This window comes from Xiphophorus couchianus, chromosome 1, assembly GCF_001444195.1.
Source record: "Xiphophorus couchianus chromosome 1, X_couchianus-1.0, whole genome shotgun sequence".
Taxonomy (NCBI): Eukaryota; Metazoa; Chordata; class Actinopteri; order Cyprinodontiformes; family Poeciliidae; genus Xiphophorus; species Xiphophorus couchianus.
The window spans coordinates 13037979-13057945 of NC_040228.1; the positions used below are offsets into that span (position 1 = coordinate 13037979).

The 19967-nt window shown below is 41.6% G+C and overlaps 1 protein-coding gene across 3 annotated transcripts in view; it reads right to left on the bottom strand.

The window, feature by feature from the left end:
- The window catches only part of rerea (arginine-glutamic acid dipeptide (RE) repeats a), a 177792-nt gene that overhangs the window by 46785 nt on the left and 111040 nt on the right, over positions 1-19967 (bottom strand). For all 3 annotated transcript variants that reach the window (XM_028018163.1, XM_028018172.1, XM_028018154.1), the window contains exons 4-6: positions 6657-6762; positions 5330-5426; positions 3812-3916 (exon numbers count right to left, since the gene is read on the bottom strand). In XM_028018163.1, coding sequence (XP_027873964.1) covers positions 3812-3916; positions 5330-5426; positions 6657-6762 — 308 coding nt within the window. The remainder of the gene's footprint in view (positions 1-3811; positions 3917-5329; positions 5427-6656; positions 6763-19967) is intronic.

The window sequence follows — 19967 nt, forward strand, 5'->3', positions numbered from 1 at the left end:
GGCAAAAGTTTAGGACAATTACACTTTCTACTTAACATAACGACACAGACTATTTTGTCAGTTTTTGTTATAAAATTGGCCAATACAACCGACCCATACCGCACCATTCCTGGGCCTCCTCTGGTTGTAGGTCCATAGTACCGTGGTACAGTATAGTTAGGATGGCGTTACAGGTGTCACGCAACATAATCCATTGATTGGAGGACAGAAAAATGAGACCAATTAATGCAGTGGTGCCCAAAGTCGGTCCTCCATGGCCGACATCCTGCACGTTTTAGTTCTCTCCCTGGTGGTAGTAACGACCTTTTCAGCATGTCAGTGTTCTTCTTAGGCCTTCTAGCGAGCCATCATTGGATCCAGGTGCGTTAAACCAGGGAGAGAACTAAAACATGCAGGATGCCGGCCCTTGAGGACCGACTTTGGGCACCACTGAATTAATGCATTAGGTGTTTGGGTTAACTATTCCTGCCCAGAGAAAATCCAAGTGGAGACGCTCTCCTGAATAAGATGGTGTACTATCTTAAAGTATGCTAAATCTTATCTCTGCAGCGACCTGCTCCATACCACTTGGTGGAAATACAGTATACTTGTTAGTTCTTCAGGTCAAATACTTCAGATGGAACACTTCTCATCTCTGACATCAATCTCAGAAAAGTTTGCTTCACTCCTTAACTTTAGCTGTGAGACATATGAGCAGTTTCTTCCATATTCAGCCCTTTTCAAGCCACCCACAGCATCTCAAATAGATTGAGATTTAGGGCTTTGATTCACCTCAGGACTTTCCGTGTCATAATTCTCAGCCAGTTTCTCGGTGGATTTACTAGTACGTTTTGAGTCATTGTCATGTTGAAGGGTCCAGTTCCAGTTTAACTTCCAATTTATTTACAGATGGTCTCAGATTTTCCTCATGCACCATCTGATACACATCAGCTGCAAATTCAAAAAAGAGAGCAGCATACGTAGCAAAAGCCTGGATTTTACCACCCATGTCTGAAAAGGTTGGGCTGCTATTCAAACCACTCAGTAAATTTGATCTGCAGCTAGACACCACATGTTTGGCAACAAGACTGCATAATATATTAAGAATATTGTGCCATGGAAAAGTATCTGTTCCACTACTAATTACTTTTTATGATTCACTAAAATGTTTCATATCGAACAAATTCTTAATATCAGACAAAGATAATTACTGCGGATGATTTTTTGCCCACTCTTAAATCATTTCAATTCAGTCACACAGGAGGGTTTTCGAGCCCTGAATGCCATGCTACAGTACCTCAATTGTGTTTAAGTCCAGGCTTTGACTAGATCACTCCAAACCTTTGTTGTTTTTTTTAAGGCTTTCAGAGATGGATTTGCTGGTATGGTTTGGATTATCGTCCTGCTGCATAAACCAACTGCGCCTGAGTTTAAGGTCACAAACTGAGGGGTCAATCATTCTCTTTCAGATTTGTTTTTTGTTATAAAGCAGAATTCAGGGTTAAGTCAATTACAGCGGGACATTCAGGGCCCCAAGCAGCTCTAGATCATCTCTCTGAAGATACATTTAAAAAAAATTCTATTTTACACCAAAGGTTTCTTTTTTTTCCTCATCACACCACAGATTATTTTCCAAAAAGTCTTGGGAATCATCCACATGTTTTTTCCCCCTTTTTTTTCTTTTTGGCAAATGCGAGATGGACCTTTTATCCATTGAATTGAATTGCTGAAGAGCTTTCAGAGTAATTTTGAGAGACTGAACTTGAATTCAACATCAAATGAGCTCCTTTTTCCAGTCCCAGCAAGCAGCATGTTGGGAGTAGTTAAACTAATTTCTATACTTAAAAAATACAGCCCCACTTTAACTAAAAAGAGAAGATAAACAAGAGGAAACACTTAAGAAAATAAAATCCCCAAAAATCTGTGTTTTCACCACACGAAACCTGATGTAGGGAACGAATATGCAAAAAACAAAGATCCCAACAGTAAAGAAGACAATCCATCAGCATTTTATCTATTTGCACATTTTTTCTTTATTTTTTCTTTTTTGTTGTATTTTCTTGCAGTAATGTAACACAATGTGCTTTGAAAACCGAAGAAAAAGATTGGTGATTAAAACCTGGTGCATAATTTAACTAATCTAATCAATGCCAAAACAATTTAAAAGCCACGGGGGTTTCCCCAGATCATTTCCCATAATTACACTGCATGAGGATCAGTCTTTGTTTACTGATAAGATTATCAACGTAATGAGCAGAGGGTATCGTTGGAGTATGTAACCACAGACGAATAAAGCGGAAGGATGTAAAATAAAAATGACCTTTAATGACCTGAATGTGTTGGCGGATTAGTAGCAGACAAACAATTTGTCCAACAGTACGCAATCTGGTTTTTTAATAAATACTGGAAACATCAGCAACTCTGCTTTCATTTTAGCTGAAGTCCATCAACTATTAGCATATAGGAAGTTATTTACACAAATGGAAAACTAAAGACGTAGTTTAGCAAAAGCCTCAATGTTTAAAATTTTTTTTTAACTTAATTTCTGAAATTTTATTTTTATGTTAATTAAACTAAATCTTATTGTTCTTGATTTACTTTCCCTTATTATCTTATAGAGACTTTCAAGTTTCATTTTTTTACCATTTTAGCTTCAAAATAGTATAAAATACCTCAGTTGGCCAAGTAGAACCATTGAATGATTTTGTATGAGAAAATTATTTGTGACAATGTAAAAATAAACTCATTATTTTACATTTCTTTATTGTTTTGACATTTATTTTAAGAAGAAACATAAAACAGTTAAGAAGGAAAACTTTCAGCTGGTGTTGTCCTGATTTATTTGTTTGTTTTTTTTTAAGACAGAGTAAAATCTACCCAGTGCCTTACAAAGGTCCTTATACCTCTTAAACTTTTTCCCACATTTTGTCACATCATTACCACAAACTTCAGCCTGGAATTATACCAACACAAAGCGACGCATACATCTAAAGTGGAAAGAAAAGCACAAGTGGTATTTAAGATGTTTTACAAATAAAAAAAATGTTTAAAAAAGCGCTCTCTGCACATCTGGAGTCTTAAAGTCTTGTTCATTCCTCTTTGCAAAAATAACCCAAACTCAGTCAGCATAGACACAGAGCGACTTTTCCAGTTCAGCCACACATTTTCAAATGGATTTAGGTCTGAGCTTTGAGTGGCTCATTCTAACAAGAACATGCTTTGATCCACAGCGTTCTGTTCCAGTTATGGATCTATTTTTATTGTAGCTGCCGGAGGGTGAAAGTCTGCCTCAGTCTAAAGTCTTTTGTGGCCTCTAAGAGGTTTTTCTTCCAGGACCGCCGTGTAATTTAGCTACATCAATCTTCACCAAAACTCAGCAGCTTCTCTGTCCCTTCTGAAGAAAAAGCATCCCGCACAGCATAATGCAGCCACCACCATACGTCATTGTGAAAACAGTGTGTTCAGAAAAAGGTGCAGTGTCTGTTTACAGTCGCATGTTTTTACAGGTTGGCCAAAAAAGTTCAGTTCTCAACCAGGACGCTTTTTTCCCCACGAATGCCGTGTCTCCTACACTGCAAACAGGACTTAATAGTATTTTCTTCCACTAACGGGTTTCTTCTTTGATCAGATTTGTCAAAATCCTCCACAGTTACAATTTCATAACCATACATGCTACTTTTTGTCCATCTGTTAAGCAAAATCTTATTAAAGAGCTTGAAAGTTATAACATGACAGCATTTGAAATGGTTCAAGGGTCTTTTCAAGGTACTGGATGAGGAATCGATTCCAGCTTATCAGTTGGGGTAAACAGACAGCACCAGCAGCAGCTCACCTGGTCTCTGGGTTGTATCCCAGGATGTAGAAAAAGGAGTCGATCCGGGCTTTGAACTCCCGGGCAGCAAAAATGTCAGAGAAATGGGAAATGTTGCATTTCCCCCTGCAGGACAGAAGACAGACTCTTAAGACACAAACAATGACATGACAACAACAAGCCTGAGCAGAGGAATCTGGAATTAAAAGCTTTTTGGGTGTTTATTTATTTGAGGGGAAAATAAAAAAAATCCAGGCAGCAGGTTTCTATTGTCAGTTAGTGACTGCTGACTTGTGATGAGGCATCAGGCTGTGCGCTGAAGACGTAAACATCAGCTCAACATGCCTGCTTTAACTCAATGCCTGCTGCTGAGGTGTTGGAGACAGACGCCACAGAGATCTAGAGAGGTTTTCAACCTGCCTGCGCCCCCCCGCCCCCACCTTCCACAACGAGCAGGAGGAGCAGGAGGGAGTGAGGCTCTGACCACATCTTGATACCATTTCCCGTTTCCAGCACCCTGGTGTCTGACTCTATCAAAATAACAGACATCACACGCATGCGGGGCTCTGCTGCCAAGCACAGAAACAGCATCTTCCTCTCCCTGAAAAGATTAAAGGGTGCTAAGGCGAGCAGACTTTGGAGAGCTGCGGCATTACAGCATCCCGCTGGAATTCCCTCCTGTTTATCTAAAGCCTGGAGAATAAGTCAAATCAAAGGGAGCTCTGTGTAGGAGAGGTTGCAGCTAATTTTCCCTGAAATCAGTGGTTTCTGGAAGACATGGCTTTACTGCTCACACATGGTTCTGGTTGAAGAGGAAAAGGGGGGGAGCGGGTACAGGAAAGGAGGGGTGAAGAAACAGAGGCGGAGACAAAGAGTGTTTGTTTTTTTCTTTTTGACTGCGCCTGCACGCGGTGCTGCTAATGTTAAGGAGAGATGGCCAACGCTGCGCCGCAGAGCAGCAGACAGGTCTCTCTGTGAGTTTGATGCTGAGGCACATTAAAAGGAGGAGTTATTGTGTCTATCTTTACACATCTTGTGAATTTAATAACCCTTTAAGTGGTAATTACATGGATTTTACCTGCTCAGTGTTGCAAACCAGCAGCAGGATCATTTTACTTCTTGCAAAATAGAAATCTGAGTATTTATTACAGGACTGTGAGCTGGAGAGGCCAAGGTAGTTTAGCTCTACTCATAAAGTGTGTTTTATTTTTTGATGCAAGTAGTTTTTCCTCCCAAGATTATAATACATGTGTGTGAAAATCTACCAAATGTATAAGAATCACAGTATATTAACAAAAAGGAAAGCAAGTCAACCTAATGGACACCAGAGGGCGCTATTAAAAAGTGCCTCAAATGTTTCTGTAAAACTGGCACAAGACAAAACAAGGGAGCTAAATTATCCAACATTTAAGATTATATACTTAGAGTATCCCACATCTGTTATTTAAAAGTCAGGCAGACGGCTGAGATTAAACACATCTCATACAGTTTAAACAAATCCAGAGAGCTGTGATTACAAAGCACTGCACTGTTTTGTACCTGAGAGCAGCAGCATGATATGTGTCCACGTAGTCGGAGATGAAGAGCTCTCGACTCCTGACCACCGGGTCTGTGATGACCAGCTCGCGACCAGAATCTGCAGGAAAGGAGACAAGAATAAGCTCCACGGCACGTTTAACTTCGATAAACCCATCGTTTTACCACAAAAGAGCAACAAACACCGACTACTTCCATCCCTTTCGTCTCATTCATGAGGTCATTAGCACAGGTTTCATGTAGGTAGCTCCAAAATTCACTGCCTCGATAGAGTCGACCTTCACGCTTGCTGAAGTGACCTTGGTGCAAGTTGACACAGATCTGGTCGAGAGCCTTGGCTTGGTGGAGCCACCCCGCTCCGGCCTTGTGACCACAACTCTGAAAATCCAGCGTTCCTGGCTGCAGGAACAGACTGATAACAACAGCCATGCTGAGCTGAACTGAAGCAAAAGCAGAGACGCAACTTTCAGGCTTTTTAATGGTCGATGTTGATTTCAGGATTTCTTTAAGGTCGGATTCTTAGTCAAGCTCTATTTTCTAAGGACTAACTGCTGATTACATGGTCATATTATTGGTTCTTTGATAGTAACATTTTTTCATTCTGTTTTTATTACTGGTTGTTTTCTAGTTTATTGCAATTTTAAGTTAATGCACATTTTTACTGCTTTACCGGGTATGACTGCTTTGCCAAGTTTTAAAATGAGTTATTTTGTAATTTATTTTATCCTAAAGAAACTTTTAACAACAAAAAATATATTACATTGTCATACTTGCAATGTATTATCATTTTGGGACAGTGACAATAAAATGGGGATGGTTTACAGTAACATAATAATGTTTAACTTAGTTGTGATCTTTAAACACTGTTTAGCAATGTAAATGTGTTATTAAGGTTTATGCACATAACCATGTTTCCTTTCAGTCCTCAGATTTGATACCGAGCAGCAAACTGTCCTTGACACGGCCCGTGTTCCTGTGGATCTGTATGTGTGAGAGCATGATGAGTCCTCTGGTGCTGACGGTGTCGAGAGTGCGTGTGCTCAAGGGCCACATGACACCGCGGGTTATTAACACTTGACAGTGCCGCTGTCTGGCCTGAGGGAGTGTTACCCGGGGAACAGCACGGATCCACGGCATCGGCTTGGCTGCCTGGGATAGTGTCATCTGGTTTCTGTTTGAGATGCAATTCACAGCCAGCTCTCATATCACCCAACAGACCGGGGGGAGCACAGACAAGCATGTGTGTGTGAGGCTGGCGATGCACGGAGATAAGGGTATCTATTTTTGTGCATGGTGTGGATGTGTCAAAGAGCCTGCGCCCCGCTCTCACCGTTCTCATTGTTGCGATCCTGCACCAGGTGCTGGTACACGGAGTCGGGCACCTCCGACTGGCGGTAGTACCATTTCACATTCATCAGCAGATGGTCCCGTTTACTCTGAAACACAGAGAGAGCGAGAGAGGGAGTGAGCAGGAGACACGGAAAGCTTCCACAGCAAGATAAACAGACATCATTTTGTTTGATTACAACGTCACAGGCTGGCCTTTTTGGCAAGCGGTGACTCTGTGCAGATGCATTGTTCATGACCAACAGAGAGACGCCAAGAAGCCTGCAGAGACACAGAGTCAATTAAAAAGGGATTGCAGGGCATTTAGAGATTTAATTAGGTAAACAGTGGTGGAGAGAGGAAAAGGGCGGATCACTATTTTTTTTTTCTTTCACCTTATGATAAAAAAATATTTTTTTAACAATCTTTTGAGCTTATTCTTATAGCGTATGCTTTCTATAGTCTCCACTTCATTTTCTTATTGCTGCCACCAACTGGGCATTTTATTAAGTGCAAGTCAGAAAGTTACTGTAATCTATTATTTGGCCAGCAAGTGGCAGCACTAAGGCAGTAAAGAGCCTTTTCAAGCCAAAGGGAATACAAAAAACAGACATGGTAAAGGAAAGAGAAGGGAGGGGGGAAGAGTTTGCACAGAAATCATAAAACCCGAGGCCCATGCTGAGGTGAAGGATGAAAAGGGCAAAACACTGTTTTCATTTCATGAAATGAAACATTTATTGTGCCTTCATATTAAGCCTAAAAGAGCGTCAGTTGCTTAAGAGAGCACCAGGAGAGGCTGCTCTCGACTGGGTGCAGGAATGCGACACAGTCCTATTGGCCCGAACCATCTTTATTACAGATTCGACTGCGGCGCGTCGAGCAAACACACCGAGACACCTGCACTACCTGCAGACAGAGGAGGGAAATATGCAGCGGGGTAAAAGGTTACGGTAATCAAAGCCAGACGCTTAACATCCGCCCTCTCCACGTCCAAGTATGTGAGTGTGAGGTCAGAGCAAAGATATTTAAAGCCTACATTGTTATGCTCTGTCACCGAGGGAGGAGATGGAGCGCACATGCAGCCAAGCAAATCATCACCTCCCTGAAACCTCGAGCCAACCTCTGCTTTATCCATCCTCTCCTTTACTTCTCACTACAACCTCCAACACATCTTCATTTTATTTCCTCCTGTTTTTCTCCCACTCTCTACAGTTCTTGAGCGGGGAGGGGAGCGAATAAGTGAGCCTGGACGTGTTAAACAGCAGCTGGCATGCAGTCAGTCAGCTGCATTTACTGCTCTGGATGATTACAGGAGTATGCACGCCACATTGTGCAGCCACACACAGACTCTTCTTGTGATTCAACAGAGACCCAAACTGATGGAGTGAGACAAGAAGCTCCCCCACCTCCCCACTCCACACCCCCCAAAGCACACAGGCACACTGTGTGTGAAGAAATCTGTGCAGTGACGTCATCTCCCAGCAGTCAGCCAGCCTCGTCTTATCCACACGGTTTTCGCCTTCTAGGACTAACAGCAGAACGAGTCGTTATCTGGAGCTTATGCATATTTAATGACTTAAAGAGACTGTAAATGCTACCTGAGCAACGTTCTCTGCTACGGAAATCAAAGCGCAAAGGCAGACTTCTTCTGTTTATGCTTTTTTTTTTGTCATCAAAGAACACACATTAAAAAAAAAGTCAGACTAAAGACAACCTGGGGTGAAAAAACAAAAACAGCTTCCCAGTGATTTATAAAGAATTGCGCTTCTCAGACTATCCAAACCAATCTGATTGAACTGAAAACGTAATAGCCCATTAAATGTAATAACTAACGACAACAACTTCCATTAAGGGTTTGGACTAAACAGCAAGAAGTCTTTTTTTGTTTTTGAGAAGATGTGGCGCGCTCTCCTTTGCAGAGTTGTTTGAGTTGAGCCATTTAAGAGGACTTTGAGAACGAGTGGATGATTTTAATGTCTAGACTTTGAGACTAGGCAAGTAGTCCCAGTCTTTGTTGTTCTAGCCCTGTACCTCTAATTTAGATACCATTTTAATCTGGATACTTTTGTCTTGTCTAAGCATGAACGCTGACCTTCATTGAGGTCAGTCAAGCCTTTCGCGCCCTCCTGGATGAGTCGTCTATGTGATCTTGGAGTAATTTTGGTAGCAAGGTTCACCACCGTTTCCTGTTTTTTCTGTTGTGGAAAATGGCTCTCCTTGCTCATCAGTCTTGAAGTATTAGAAATAGCTTTGCAACCCTTTATAGTTTTTCTGAGCAAAAGAGGATATTTCTTTGGATTTGGACATGATATGTTGCTTTTTAAGGGGTTTTTTTTAACCCTACTTGGTTCTCAAAAAGGTTCTATTTAAGGGATTTCTTCATTATGTATGTCAGTCAGTAATCAGGTCTGGATGTAGGCAGTGAAGTTATGATTAATTACACTCAATCCATCATTTTACAAGGGAGGTAATTATATTTTCACATAGGGTCAGGTTGGCTAGGGGTTTTCCCCTTAACAAGATTATCTTTGATGTTGAATGTTTGACATCTGAGTGTGACAAAAAAAGCAAAAAAAACATGAGAACACCCTTTTTCGTGCCACTGTACAACAAGTAGAAACATGCAAGCACATTCACAGGGTTAATCTAAACTTACAAAAAGCAGATACCAAATGTTACTTCCACTATAATCAGCGTCTTTGTCACTGCAGAGTAGCTGCCACTCACCAGAGCAGATTGCTGCTATGAAGCAGCATTAAGCCCTCTCAGGCAAAAAAAAAGAGGGAGGGGGTGGAAGCAGAAAGAAAGACAGATAGTGCGCAACATATGGAGCACGTAGTGGGAGTCGAGCACAGTGTTCAATTATCGCAATTCTATAAACACACTGGTTGGAAAAAATGAGTAGATAATGCAAGGAGAAAATGAAGTGAGATGACAGACAGCTCGGGGCCCGGTGAACAGAACTACTAGTTGCATTGTCTGGGTTTTTGCTAAGCCTGCCACGGAAAATGACAGAGCGAGAACATACGAGAACCACAATGCTGAATTGATTAGAGACATTCCACGCTGCCCCGTAGAGAGTTGAGGATGGCTGAGCCTCGCACAATGTCAGACATCTTTGTCTGTCCTGCCAGAGGCTAAACACAGCGCTGCCCTCCCTCCACACAGGCCATAAACCCTGGGAATGCTTCTGCACAAGGGCCAGAAACCTTCCTAGCTCACTATCGAGAGGAAGAAATAAAACAAAAAGAGAGAATGTGGAAACAACTAGAGGTGATAAAAAAAGGGGCAAAGTAAGGAGAGACAAAGTAGCTGGATTAGGATAGGAGTATGACCATCTTATTTCCTTCAGATGTTAAATGAAAGCCGTCCTCCTACTGCTTTACTGAAACCCCCCAGGGTACAAAGCTACCCCTTTATTCACTGAGGTGATATAAATCTGACAGTCATGCTTTGGGGGATGAATACAATGGCAACCCCTCCCTCCAGTGGCTCAGACTGGCCTGTGGCGTTCTTCGGCTTACTCATCAGACAGGGATTACAGCACAGGAGAGCCATTCCTCAGAGGGTAAACATGACGAGGTTTAAATATATACTCAGTCTGTCAAAATTTCTTCTATAGACAAACAAACAAACAATGCATTCACCTCGGTGTTCCCAGTAGCCAAGACAAACCCGAGACGTGTGTGAGCCAGTTAATTCTGCCTCTGACTGGCTAAAGGTGGCTGGCCCCTTAGGTCCATAATGGCTGTGCAGTGTTCTTTGTGTGGCCGCATGTGTGTGCAGTCAACTCTGGAGCCGGGGCCCCTGAATGCAGCCACAATACTACAAAGATAGGGAGTAAAAGGGGGTGTACAGGGGTCAGCCTTTATAAGTGCTGTCTCTAAATGTGAAAAGAACCAGCTAGGTCATTTGATGGGGGGTCCGGGGGGCGCTACAGATGTATACACTTAAAAAGACGGACTGAGAGAAGGATGGATTCGGGTTTAAAGAACAAGTGAATGATGGTGATTTTTTTCATAGCAAAACACATTCCAGTTAGTGTTTTTATTTTTATAGAGCCAACGAAGCAGCTGGAGCTACAGATTTATGGGCAAAATTATTAGCACAAGATCAAAACTGTTGGTGAAAGTAAATCGCTTATTCTAGTGGAAATTTCATTTAATCACATCCATTGAATTTCTGCACCTTTCTTCATTAAAATAAAGCTGTATTTGGGCTTTTAAAAGCTAAATTAAGACTGAATATGGCTGTGCAGATGAATGAATTGAGTGTATAGACTATGGACCAATGGTTAGATAAATGATTTTATGGATGGATGCAAATCCTGTACAACAGATAATACAGTTTGGAAGTGCAAGTATTATGCCATGTCTCTTAGAAAATGCAGATCCTTCCCTCAGCTCTGAGATTCTGAAATAGCTTCCAACATTTGCAAATCCTGGAAGCTCCATGACAGCTTAAAGCTCAAACAAGAATTACAACGCAGCAACTTTGCTTTAATAGGTTCAGTCTACCTGCTGTCTGCTGAAAAACTGAGTTCAAAAGTGGCAGCTTGAATGAACAGCCTACGTAGAAAATACTGATTCCTTTAAAAGTGGTTTCTATATCTGTGAGCTTCCTCTGACTTTATTTCTAAATACCAAATGATGCTGAAGATGGCTAACTCGAAGTATTCACACTAAAGAGTGTTTCAACCTTTGTTTTCTTAAACACTGAACTGATACTGAAAATTGCTAACCTTAAGTGTTCTTCAATCAGCAACATCCATAAGACCAAACTAAGAATGTTGCATTGACAGATGTGTGATTTTGGCTATTCACCGGCGGCTGTGGTCGAAACACTACTCTTAATTTCTGTTCTATGAATGATTATTTTTAGGGATGCACCGATACCCGATATTTATATTGCTGTTATGGCTGAAAACCAATATTATCAAATATATTTAACTACCCTTTTAACACCATTAAAAACAGCTACACAGCTGACATTTTCCCTACAATCACACACTGCATCACTATAATATCACCAAACAAATACCACATGATCAACCTCCTCCCCTCTTGAAAAACACACACAGTTTGTTAAACATTGGTTGTTAAGGTCAGCACAGTTTTATGCATCGGGCTGATACCAACATGTTAAAATATGACTAACGTCCTTGCTATTGTAACATGCATCCCCTTTTTTTTTTAACATTCTGGTTTTAACATGGAGACAATGAAAAACAGTGGAATCCAGAGTTGGCCACATGTAAACCAAATGTAGCAACTAAAAAGTTACCGAGTTCAGGTTCATTGTGGACAGTTATTACCCAAATTCTGGGATGGATCACATATTGAGGATCCCCTTATCTCATGACACTCTCTGGGTGAAGCGGAGGAATCAAAGGTTGCATTGGTATTTGTCATGCTGGTTGCTGTCATAATATTGTGCCAAGTCCAAATTCCTGCAAGTTTCTCTCAAATTTGCTGAAACTGGCATTCACTTTACTGCCATCCTGTCAATTACAAGCCATAAGCTTAAACTCTAATGCCAGATTCCTCCTGCTCTCAGCACCTTACTAATGGGGCTTTGCTTTAAACAAAACCAGATCCTCCTGCTTCCACACGACAGCCTCAGCAGTGCACCTTGTTAACAGGAAACCTCTGTTTCTTTTCTGCGCTTTCCAAACACTCTCCTCTTCCTCTGCCAAGTCTTTTAGTGACCCACCACCTCCACCGTCAGCGCACACACTTCCCGTAACATTGGTGACAACGGCAGCCAGGATCTATGGCTTCCTTCAAGAGGTGGCAACCAGGAGTGAAGAAGCCGAGATAGATCTCAAACTTGCAGACAAATGAGATGGCGCAGAGCGAGGCGAGGCGGGAGGAAAGAAGGGGGAGGAGGTCAAACAGACAAGAGCAGCAGCAGAGACTCAATGTTAGGAAGGAATGCCAAGCAGTTCGGCTCTGCTAGGAGGCTGCAGAGCTAACAGCTTAGTTAGCTAATGTCTCAGAGGTAGGGGAGCATTTGGTATGTTAGATCAGGGCTGGTGGCTGTGTGACACCGAAACAGGGCTCAAAATGGCTGGGAGGGCGGCATGGGGAAATGTTCACCTTGCCTGTCGCTAGAGAAGAGCAGGCACGACCGAAGAACAAAAGGCTGATTGAGGCATTTGGAGGCAGAGATGAGATCTGGGAGGACTAATCTGCTGCTCCGACATGATAAGATTAGAGAAGGGAGGGCAGGAAAAGCTGGCTGGGAAGATCACACATATACTTGTATAAACACGCACACAGTAAGATGATGGATCTGATTGGAAAGGTTTTCCACCCCTCCCTCATTTTCTCCTGCTCTCACTGAGACGAAGCAATGTGCCAGCACACCAGCACTCAATAAGCACTTCCATCTGGACGACAGAACACCAGCACACGCTCCAAAAACCTGTGCATGTGTGGCAATGTATACTGGCAGGATACAAAGGATCTGCTGTGGCCATACAATCTCCAACATCTCAGTGACTGACAAGGGAGATTGTTTTTAAGGACAGATCACAAACTAACAGTGTGAAGACGTCCTTAAAGATTTCTTCAGGTTTTGCTTTCTTGTCACTTTTAGTTGTTTTAGATCCAACTAATCATAATATTGAACAAATCTTTGCAGACTTTTTTTAAATTCAGCTACAGTGAAGGGTTCTCAGCATCTGCTGAATTTAAGCTTCTGGTTGTTTAGCCGTTTTAGAGGACCGTGGATTTTACATGTTTGTCCTGCTCAATGACTCAAGTTTACTTAATGAGCAGAGATTTCCCCTCAGAACTGTTTGTTAGAGAGCAAAATTTAGTAAGTCATCTAGATCTTGAAGCAGCAAAGCAACCCCAGACCATCTCACCACCACACTCACCACCTCTAGGTTTGAATTGTTTCACTTATGTCTCATCTAGGTACAGACTATTTTCTCAAAAGTCTTGGGGATCATCAGGACGATTTTTGGCCTTGCCTAGGAACTCTTTATAGACACCGTTTTTGCCCAGTATCTCTCTTTCTTATTGCTGAAATACAAAAACTGACCATAACAGAGGCCTACAGTGCTTTAGATGATTCTTCTGTAACATCCTGCATCAGTCACCAACTCACTCTTGCGGTAATTCTGGAAGGCTAACCACTCCTGGGAAGGTTCACCACTGTCCTATGGTTCTCATTGTGGTTTGCTGGAGTCCCAAAGCCTTAGAAATGGCTTTTAACCCTTTCCAGACTGGTAGTTGTCAGTGACTTTATTCTCATCTGTTCATGAATTTCTTCAGATCAAAACATGATGTGTTTTTTAAAAGTTTTTCTAAAGCCTACTTTTTGTCAGGCAGGTTCTATTTAAATAAATCTACAGCTGACAAAATGAAAATTCAAAATAAATCTGTAATTGGGGAAACATTGTTTGTATGGTGTATGTGTGTATATGCAAACCAAGAACATCAGAGAAAGTATCATTCATTTCCTGACACTGCAGTGGAGTGGTGCCTGTTGGGTGTAAGCAGTAAACTAAACCATCGCAGGATCAGTTTGTCAGAGCCAGCGGCAGCACAATCTAACTCCTATCCTCAATGGGTTTAAATCTACACTCTTTGCTACCTATTGTCTCCTGGACCTCCTTCTTTGAGGCATGAATAATAACACTAAATAAATGGTGATTACAATGTTTGAGAGGGAGGACTGTGCACAAACTGTTTCCCTGCCTGGCAGCAAGAACAAATGGAGAGAGTGTGGGAGGAGGAGGCAGTGAGGAGGTGAGGTGAGACCCAGCTGTGGTGGCGCTGCTGGCAGGACTTCTGCGCCGCGTCTACACAGGGGTCTCTCTCTCTCTCCGCATTTTTTTTTTTTTTTTTGGCTTGACCTGTTTGGTTATTAAATCGGCACCCTCTGCTTTGAACACACTGAGCCCATCTGTCAGCCCAGGTCCATATTGGATTGGATGAGCATTAGCTGAGTCAAACCGGGCAGATTTACTCGTGTCTCTTTGTGTATGTTGGGTGAGTGCTTTCTAGGCGTGAGCACCCATCCCTGACTTAAATCCAACCTCCCCCAGTCCTGGACCCCAGAAGACAAACATAAAATACTTTGACTGAATCACTAGCTGCTTTACTGTGCAAATTAATGACAGGCAGCAACACATCGGAGAACATTAACAGGTCCTGGTCTCATCCAGACAAAAGACAGATAGAGGAGAGGAGTAGAGGGGAAAAAGATGAGGGGGGTTGAGTCACATGAAATTCACAGATGACACTAATTAAGACTTCAGGGCTGAGGGCCACTAATGGTAGATCATACAGGCAACAACAGGCCCCCTTTACACAGTGGAGAGTCACAAGCACAGCACATGACTACTCCATCTGAGGTCTAACACATTGCTCCACTCCATTTTAGGAACAAAGAGGGCTAATTGGAGCCGTATTTGTTTAATCTCCCCTTTTATATAAATGCTTCCCAAAGGCAGAGGCAGCATGACGAATCCATCAAGCTGACCATGGTGCTCTCCCTTCCAGACACCGTGAACAGCAGTGAGAATTGAGAACACTAATGTTGACTACTCGCTTCATGAAAAAGCTACGCTGCGTCCAACTCAAATATTTGTCTTTGCCTCCAACACACTTCTGCCGCAGGGCAGTTTTTAGCCAAGAAACTCAAGAAGAGCTAAGTGGTGGTAAAGAGAGCAGCACTGTTTCAGGCAGAAGGAGAGGTCTTATGAAGAATATACTCTGGAGTTATTACCTGAAGGGGACCTGACGAAACATTTGTGGTGATTTAGACTAAATTTGAATGCAGTACTTACAAAGGTTTGGGCTACAGCTACAAACTTTAATGTCTTTTTACTGGAATTTTATGTAATAGACCAACACCAAATAGCATATAACAGTCAAGTTTGTTTAACATGCAAGGCTAATTTTCACTGCATGAACCACATCCAGTCTTTTCAGTGCCTATATCAGCTTTGCACTGAGAATTGCATTGAGAATTTTGAGAGACTGAGAATTTTATCCATTCATTTTGGCAAAACAGGTCAGATTAGATGGAGAGCAAATGTTCAGATGAATTTAAAAGTTTTGCCACAGATTCTCAGTTGGATTTAGGTCTGGACTTTGACATTCTTTGATGCAAACCATGTCATTATATTCCTGGCGGTCTATTTAGGGTCACTGTCCTGTCGGAAATTGTACCTCACATTTTTTGCGACTAACAAGTTTTTCTGTAAAAATTATCCTCCGTTTCGCTTCATCTATCCTCCTATAATCTCTGATCAGCTTCCACGCGTCCCTACTGAACAGTCCCACCACCTTGTTTCACAGTAGGCATGAAATGGTGTGCACTGTTAGCTGTCTCAAACAAAGCATTTTGGCAAGAGGTCAATAAGTTCAATTGGATTATTTGAAACTTCAAAGACATTTTCTTATGCCTTTTGTTCAACAAAGGCTTTCTTTCTGTAAGTCTTCTATAAAAGGTCAGATTTGTGGAGGGCATAACTACTATTTGCAGATTAACTTAATCTCTCATCCAAGCTGCATATCATCTCAGCTTGTTCAGAGTTACAATAAAGTATTAGCTCCCTACCCAGCATGTATTGGTAGAGTTGCACTTATGATAGAAGCTGGAATGATATCGAAGTCATGTTGGAGTTTCCATTGTCTTCACAATTATTGTGTTGGTCTTTCCCTTAAATTCCCAAGAAAACAAGTAAGAAGTCTGTGGTTTTAATGTGACAAAAAGTGGAAGGATTAAGGTTTTCTTACGCCATAGTGCATTTGTCAGTGTAGATGTTCATGTGTATGACCTAAGACTAGTCCGGTCCAAGGATAATACTGATGAGTCAGAACTGCAGCCTAAAATGTGGTTTAATGCTAACATTAAAATATTGATGTTCTTTGTGCTGCTCAGCTGTTAAACCACTTGGCGTTTTATGATCATAGAGTGAGAAGGTAATGAGAATTCCTTTGAACACTATCTGGTCCACTGCAGAAAAGCAAAGCTCACAGGGAAGGGTGTGCAGGAAGGATATCAGCTTGTGTGTGTGCGAGTCTGTGTGGATTTACCATATTGGATGTCTGCCCAGGCAGATAATCCAAAACCCTCTTGTGTGTACGACCACCAGTGGCAGTCCCAAGAAAGCTGAAGCAAAGATAGAGCTGTGTGCTGATTGAGTGCTGTGAAGAATGGCTGGAAATGAGAAGGTTTGCTTTAGGCTATGCTAATCAATGTCTCACCTTAGTGTAATTGACACGAACACACGCATACACACACACCTTTTTAACTGACGGGCTTAAGGGTAGGTTTTCGGAGCGATGTGTGTGAAGGGCGGAAAGGTTGAGTGTGCAAAGGAATGAGTCAGAAAAGGTTTTTGTGGTTTGAGAGAGATGATAAGACCTGGTGGCAAAGGAGTATGTGTGCATGTTTATGTGAGCAGGAAAGCATTGGTATGCATTATCTTAGTGCAGGTGTGAGGCCATCAGAGGACTGTCTCCAGGGAGCAGGCTGGCTACTGGTAACATGTTATCTCAAGGTCTGAAATAGTTACAGTTTCAAAACCTCTAAAACTTTCAGGAATGTCCCTGATAAGACCTGGTGTTAGAGCTGCACCTATCAAACAGAGATCAGAATCAGCAGATTTTCTGTCGATCTGCACGATTGACGGTTGATAGGGCTGGATGACATCGCTGCAAAACATGTCACGATATAGAAGGGTTTTATATCAGTATATATCCACAATTATTGAGTATTTTCTTCTTTTAAGTATCTGAAATAATGCCATACAAGTGACCTGATATTTCATACATTCTCCAGTTTTCTCTCAGGTTGTTGTACTTATTTTTTACTTTCACTCAACACCTACATGGTGAAACTGAAACTGATGCATATGTTACTCAACAGACTGTTGCTAGGTAACCAAAGCGTGAGTTAGCTAGTTAATTTGATGCCACCAACCTTGCTTAGCAGCTAATGTCTTTTCTCTGCCGACATCCCCCAGAATGCTATGCGATTCTGGATCGGAGTACAGTGGCATTATTGAATATTCTGTCTGACGTACTTATTATTGCTATTGCAATATATGTTGTTAGTGATTTATTGCTCAACATCAACAAATACTAACAAATTTGTTCTGTCATCCCAATTCATTCAACGCATCAAAATCATCTTTGTCACTCAATTAATTCATCTAAAAAAACACATCTGCACTTTTTTGAGTTTGTTGGGCCAAATACTTGACACAGAAACAGGGATCTTGTAATTCCTTCATTTTCTGTTAGATTCAAAACTACATCTATCATCAATCTCCGATGTTGCTCTCTTTTGTGTTATTTACCTTTAAAAGAAAATTATTCAACGCCAAAGTCAACAACCCAAACCTAAAAGAAAACTGGAGATCAGCCAGAAAAAGGCCACACAGCTTTTTGGATTATATTTATGATTCCCCCTAACAACACAGATGCCAAAGCTAATTTCTGCAAACATGCACGCAAATACAAACACGGACACCCAGGAGGAAGAGGAGTGGAGATAACCAGCTTCAGATAGAGAAAAATAAAAAGGAGAAGGGGGTGTCCAGAAGGGGTTTGCATGCTTGGGTAGTGCAAGCATGCAAACACAGATCTTAACAGCACGTGTGAAACTGGACAGACGACATTACACACAGCCTTGAAGAAAACGCGAGCTTGAACATTTGTGATTGTACTGTTTTTATCTGCTTCTAAAGATATCCATCTCTCAGTCCGTCTCACCCTTCCTCTATCCGTGTCTGAAGGTGACCTCGCCTGTCTGTCAGTCTCCAGTGATGACACTGGCTGTATCAGTAATACATCATGTAAGCTATGTATCAGCCAGATGCTGCTTGAGCTGAGCAGTGGGTGGTCTGTCAAGCACGCTCGGGTTGTACAATATGCAAATAATCACATGCAAATTACCTGCCTCAGTGTGTGACAGTATATCAGCAAAAGATACAAATGAAACACGCTAGTCGATGCTCGTCTGAAGATTTAAAGAGGTTGCGGGGCCTTTTTAAACTAAACAGTTAAAATGGCACTCAGAGAAGCTGCGGTATGAACTCTGGAAAAGAACTAGACTGTGCACACCCATACAAACACACAGAGGCCAGAAGCTTAGAGCAGCCTCCTGCTGTGCAGCAACAAGAGGTGTATTGTAGACGACACAGCTGCAATAACAAGGCTGGCTCAGTTCTGGAGCGAGATGGGCTGCGCGACCCTCAGACTACAGCGCCGATGATTAAGGACGAGGTTAAGCGTGTGTCAGGAAACCACGTTTGTAAAATGTGTAAACTGATAATAAATTTTAAGTCACAGTGATAAAACATTTTACTTCCCTAAATGTGGAGCAAGTATAAAACCGGTGTAAATTCTCACTCTGCAAGGTCATGGTATTTCTAAGTGCGTCAATAAAAGAAAATGGACTCCTGTCCTCGTTTCTCAGAAATCTTTTATCCCTTCATCGAAAGGCCTCTCAGGTTCGAATTATGGACTGAGAGTTATTGACAGGACACGTTAACAATGCAGCTAATGGGTGATTAAAACCATAGAAATCTTTAAGATGAAAGCTAAAAAAAAAAACACGAGGGGAGAAGAGGTGTCCAGTTTCTTTTCAAACGGGTGTAGTTGAGTTTCCATATGTACAAAAGACTCAACGTCATTTATTTTAAAAGAGGAAATAAATCAAGAGATACAGTGCCCTGAAAGCATTCATGCCCCTTGAACCTTTTCACGTTTTGTCATATTATAACCACTATTTTATGTGGTAGGCATACAATGTTTCCCGAATAATCTGTAAAAGTGCAAGCATTTAATAGCTTTCAAAATTTCATCCCATCAACCCCCTTTACACCGACACCCATGAATAAAATACATGTTCCAGAAGTTGCCTAATCAAGGAATACAGTTACAGATATGTTTAAACCACGGTCGGGTTTCATTTAAACATCTCATTGGGCACCTCTCCATCCTGCAGCGAGCGGGAAAATATGGTGTAATTGTGGGAAAAGCTGGTTCTGCCAAGTATTAACTCAAACTATGAGCTGATTTCCTTCCATGTTACACAAACCAGCACTTTGAGCTGGTTTATCACATAACATCCCAATTACGTACATTAAGGTTTGTGGCTCTAACATGACAAAATGAAGAAAAGTCATATTTTTTTATTATAAACAAATATGTGAACAGCTATAAGAATATGAAAATATTACAATAAAAAGCTTAGATAAATCACTTCAAGATAAGCTGATATATTAAATCAGGGTAAAAACTGGTCGTATAAGAGGAAGGGCATACCAATGTATAAATTATTA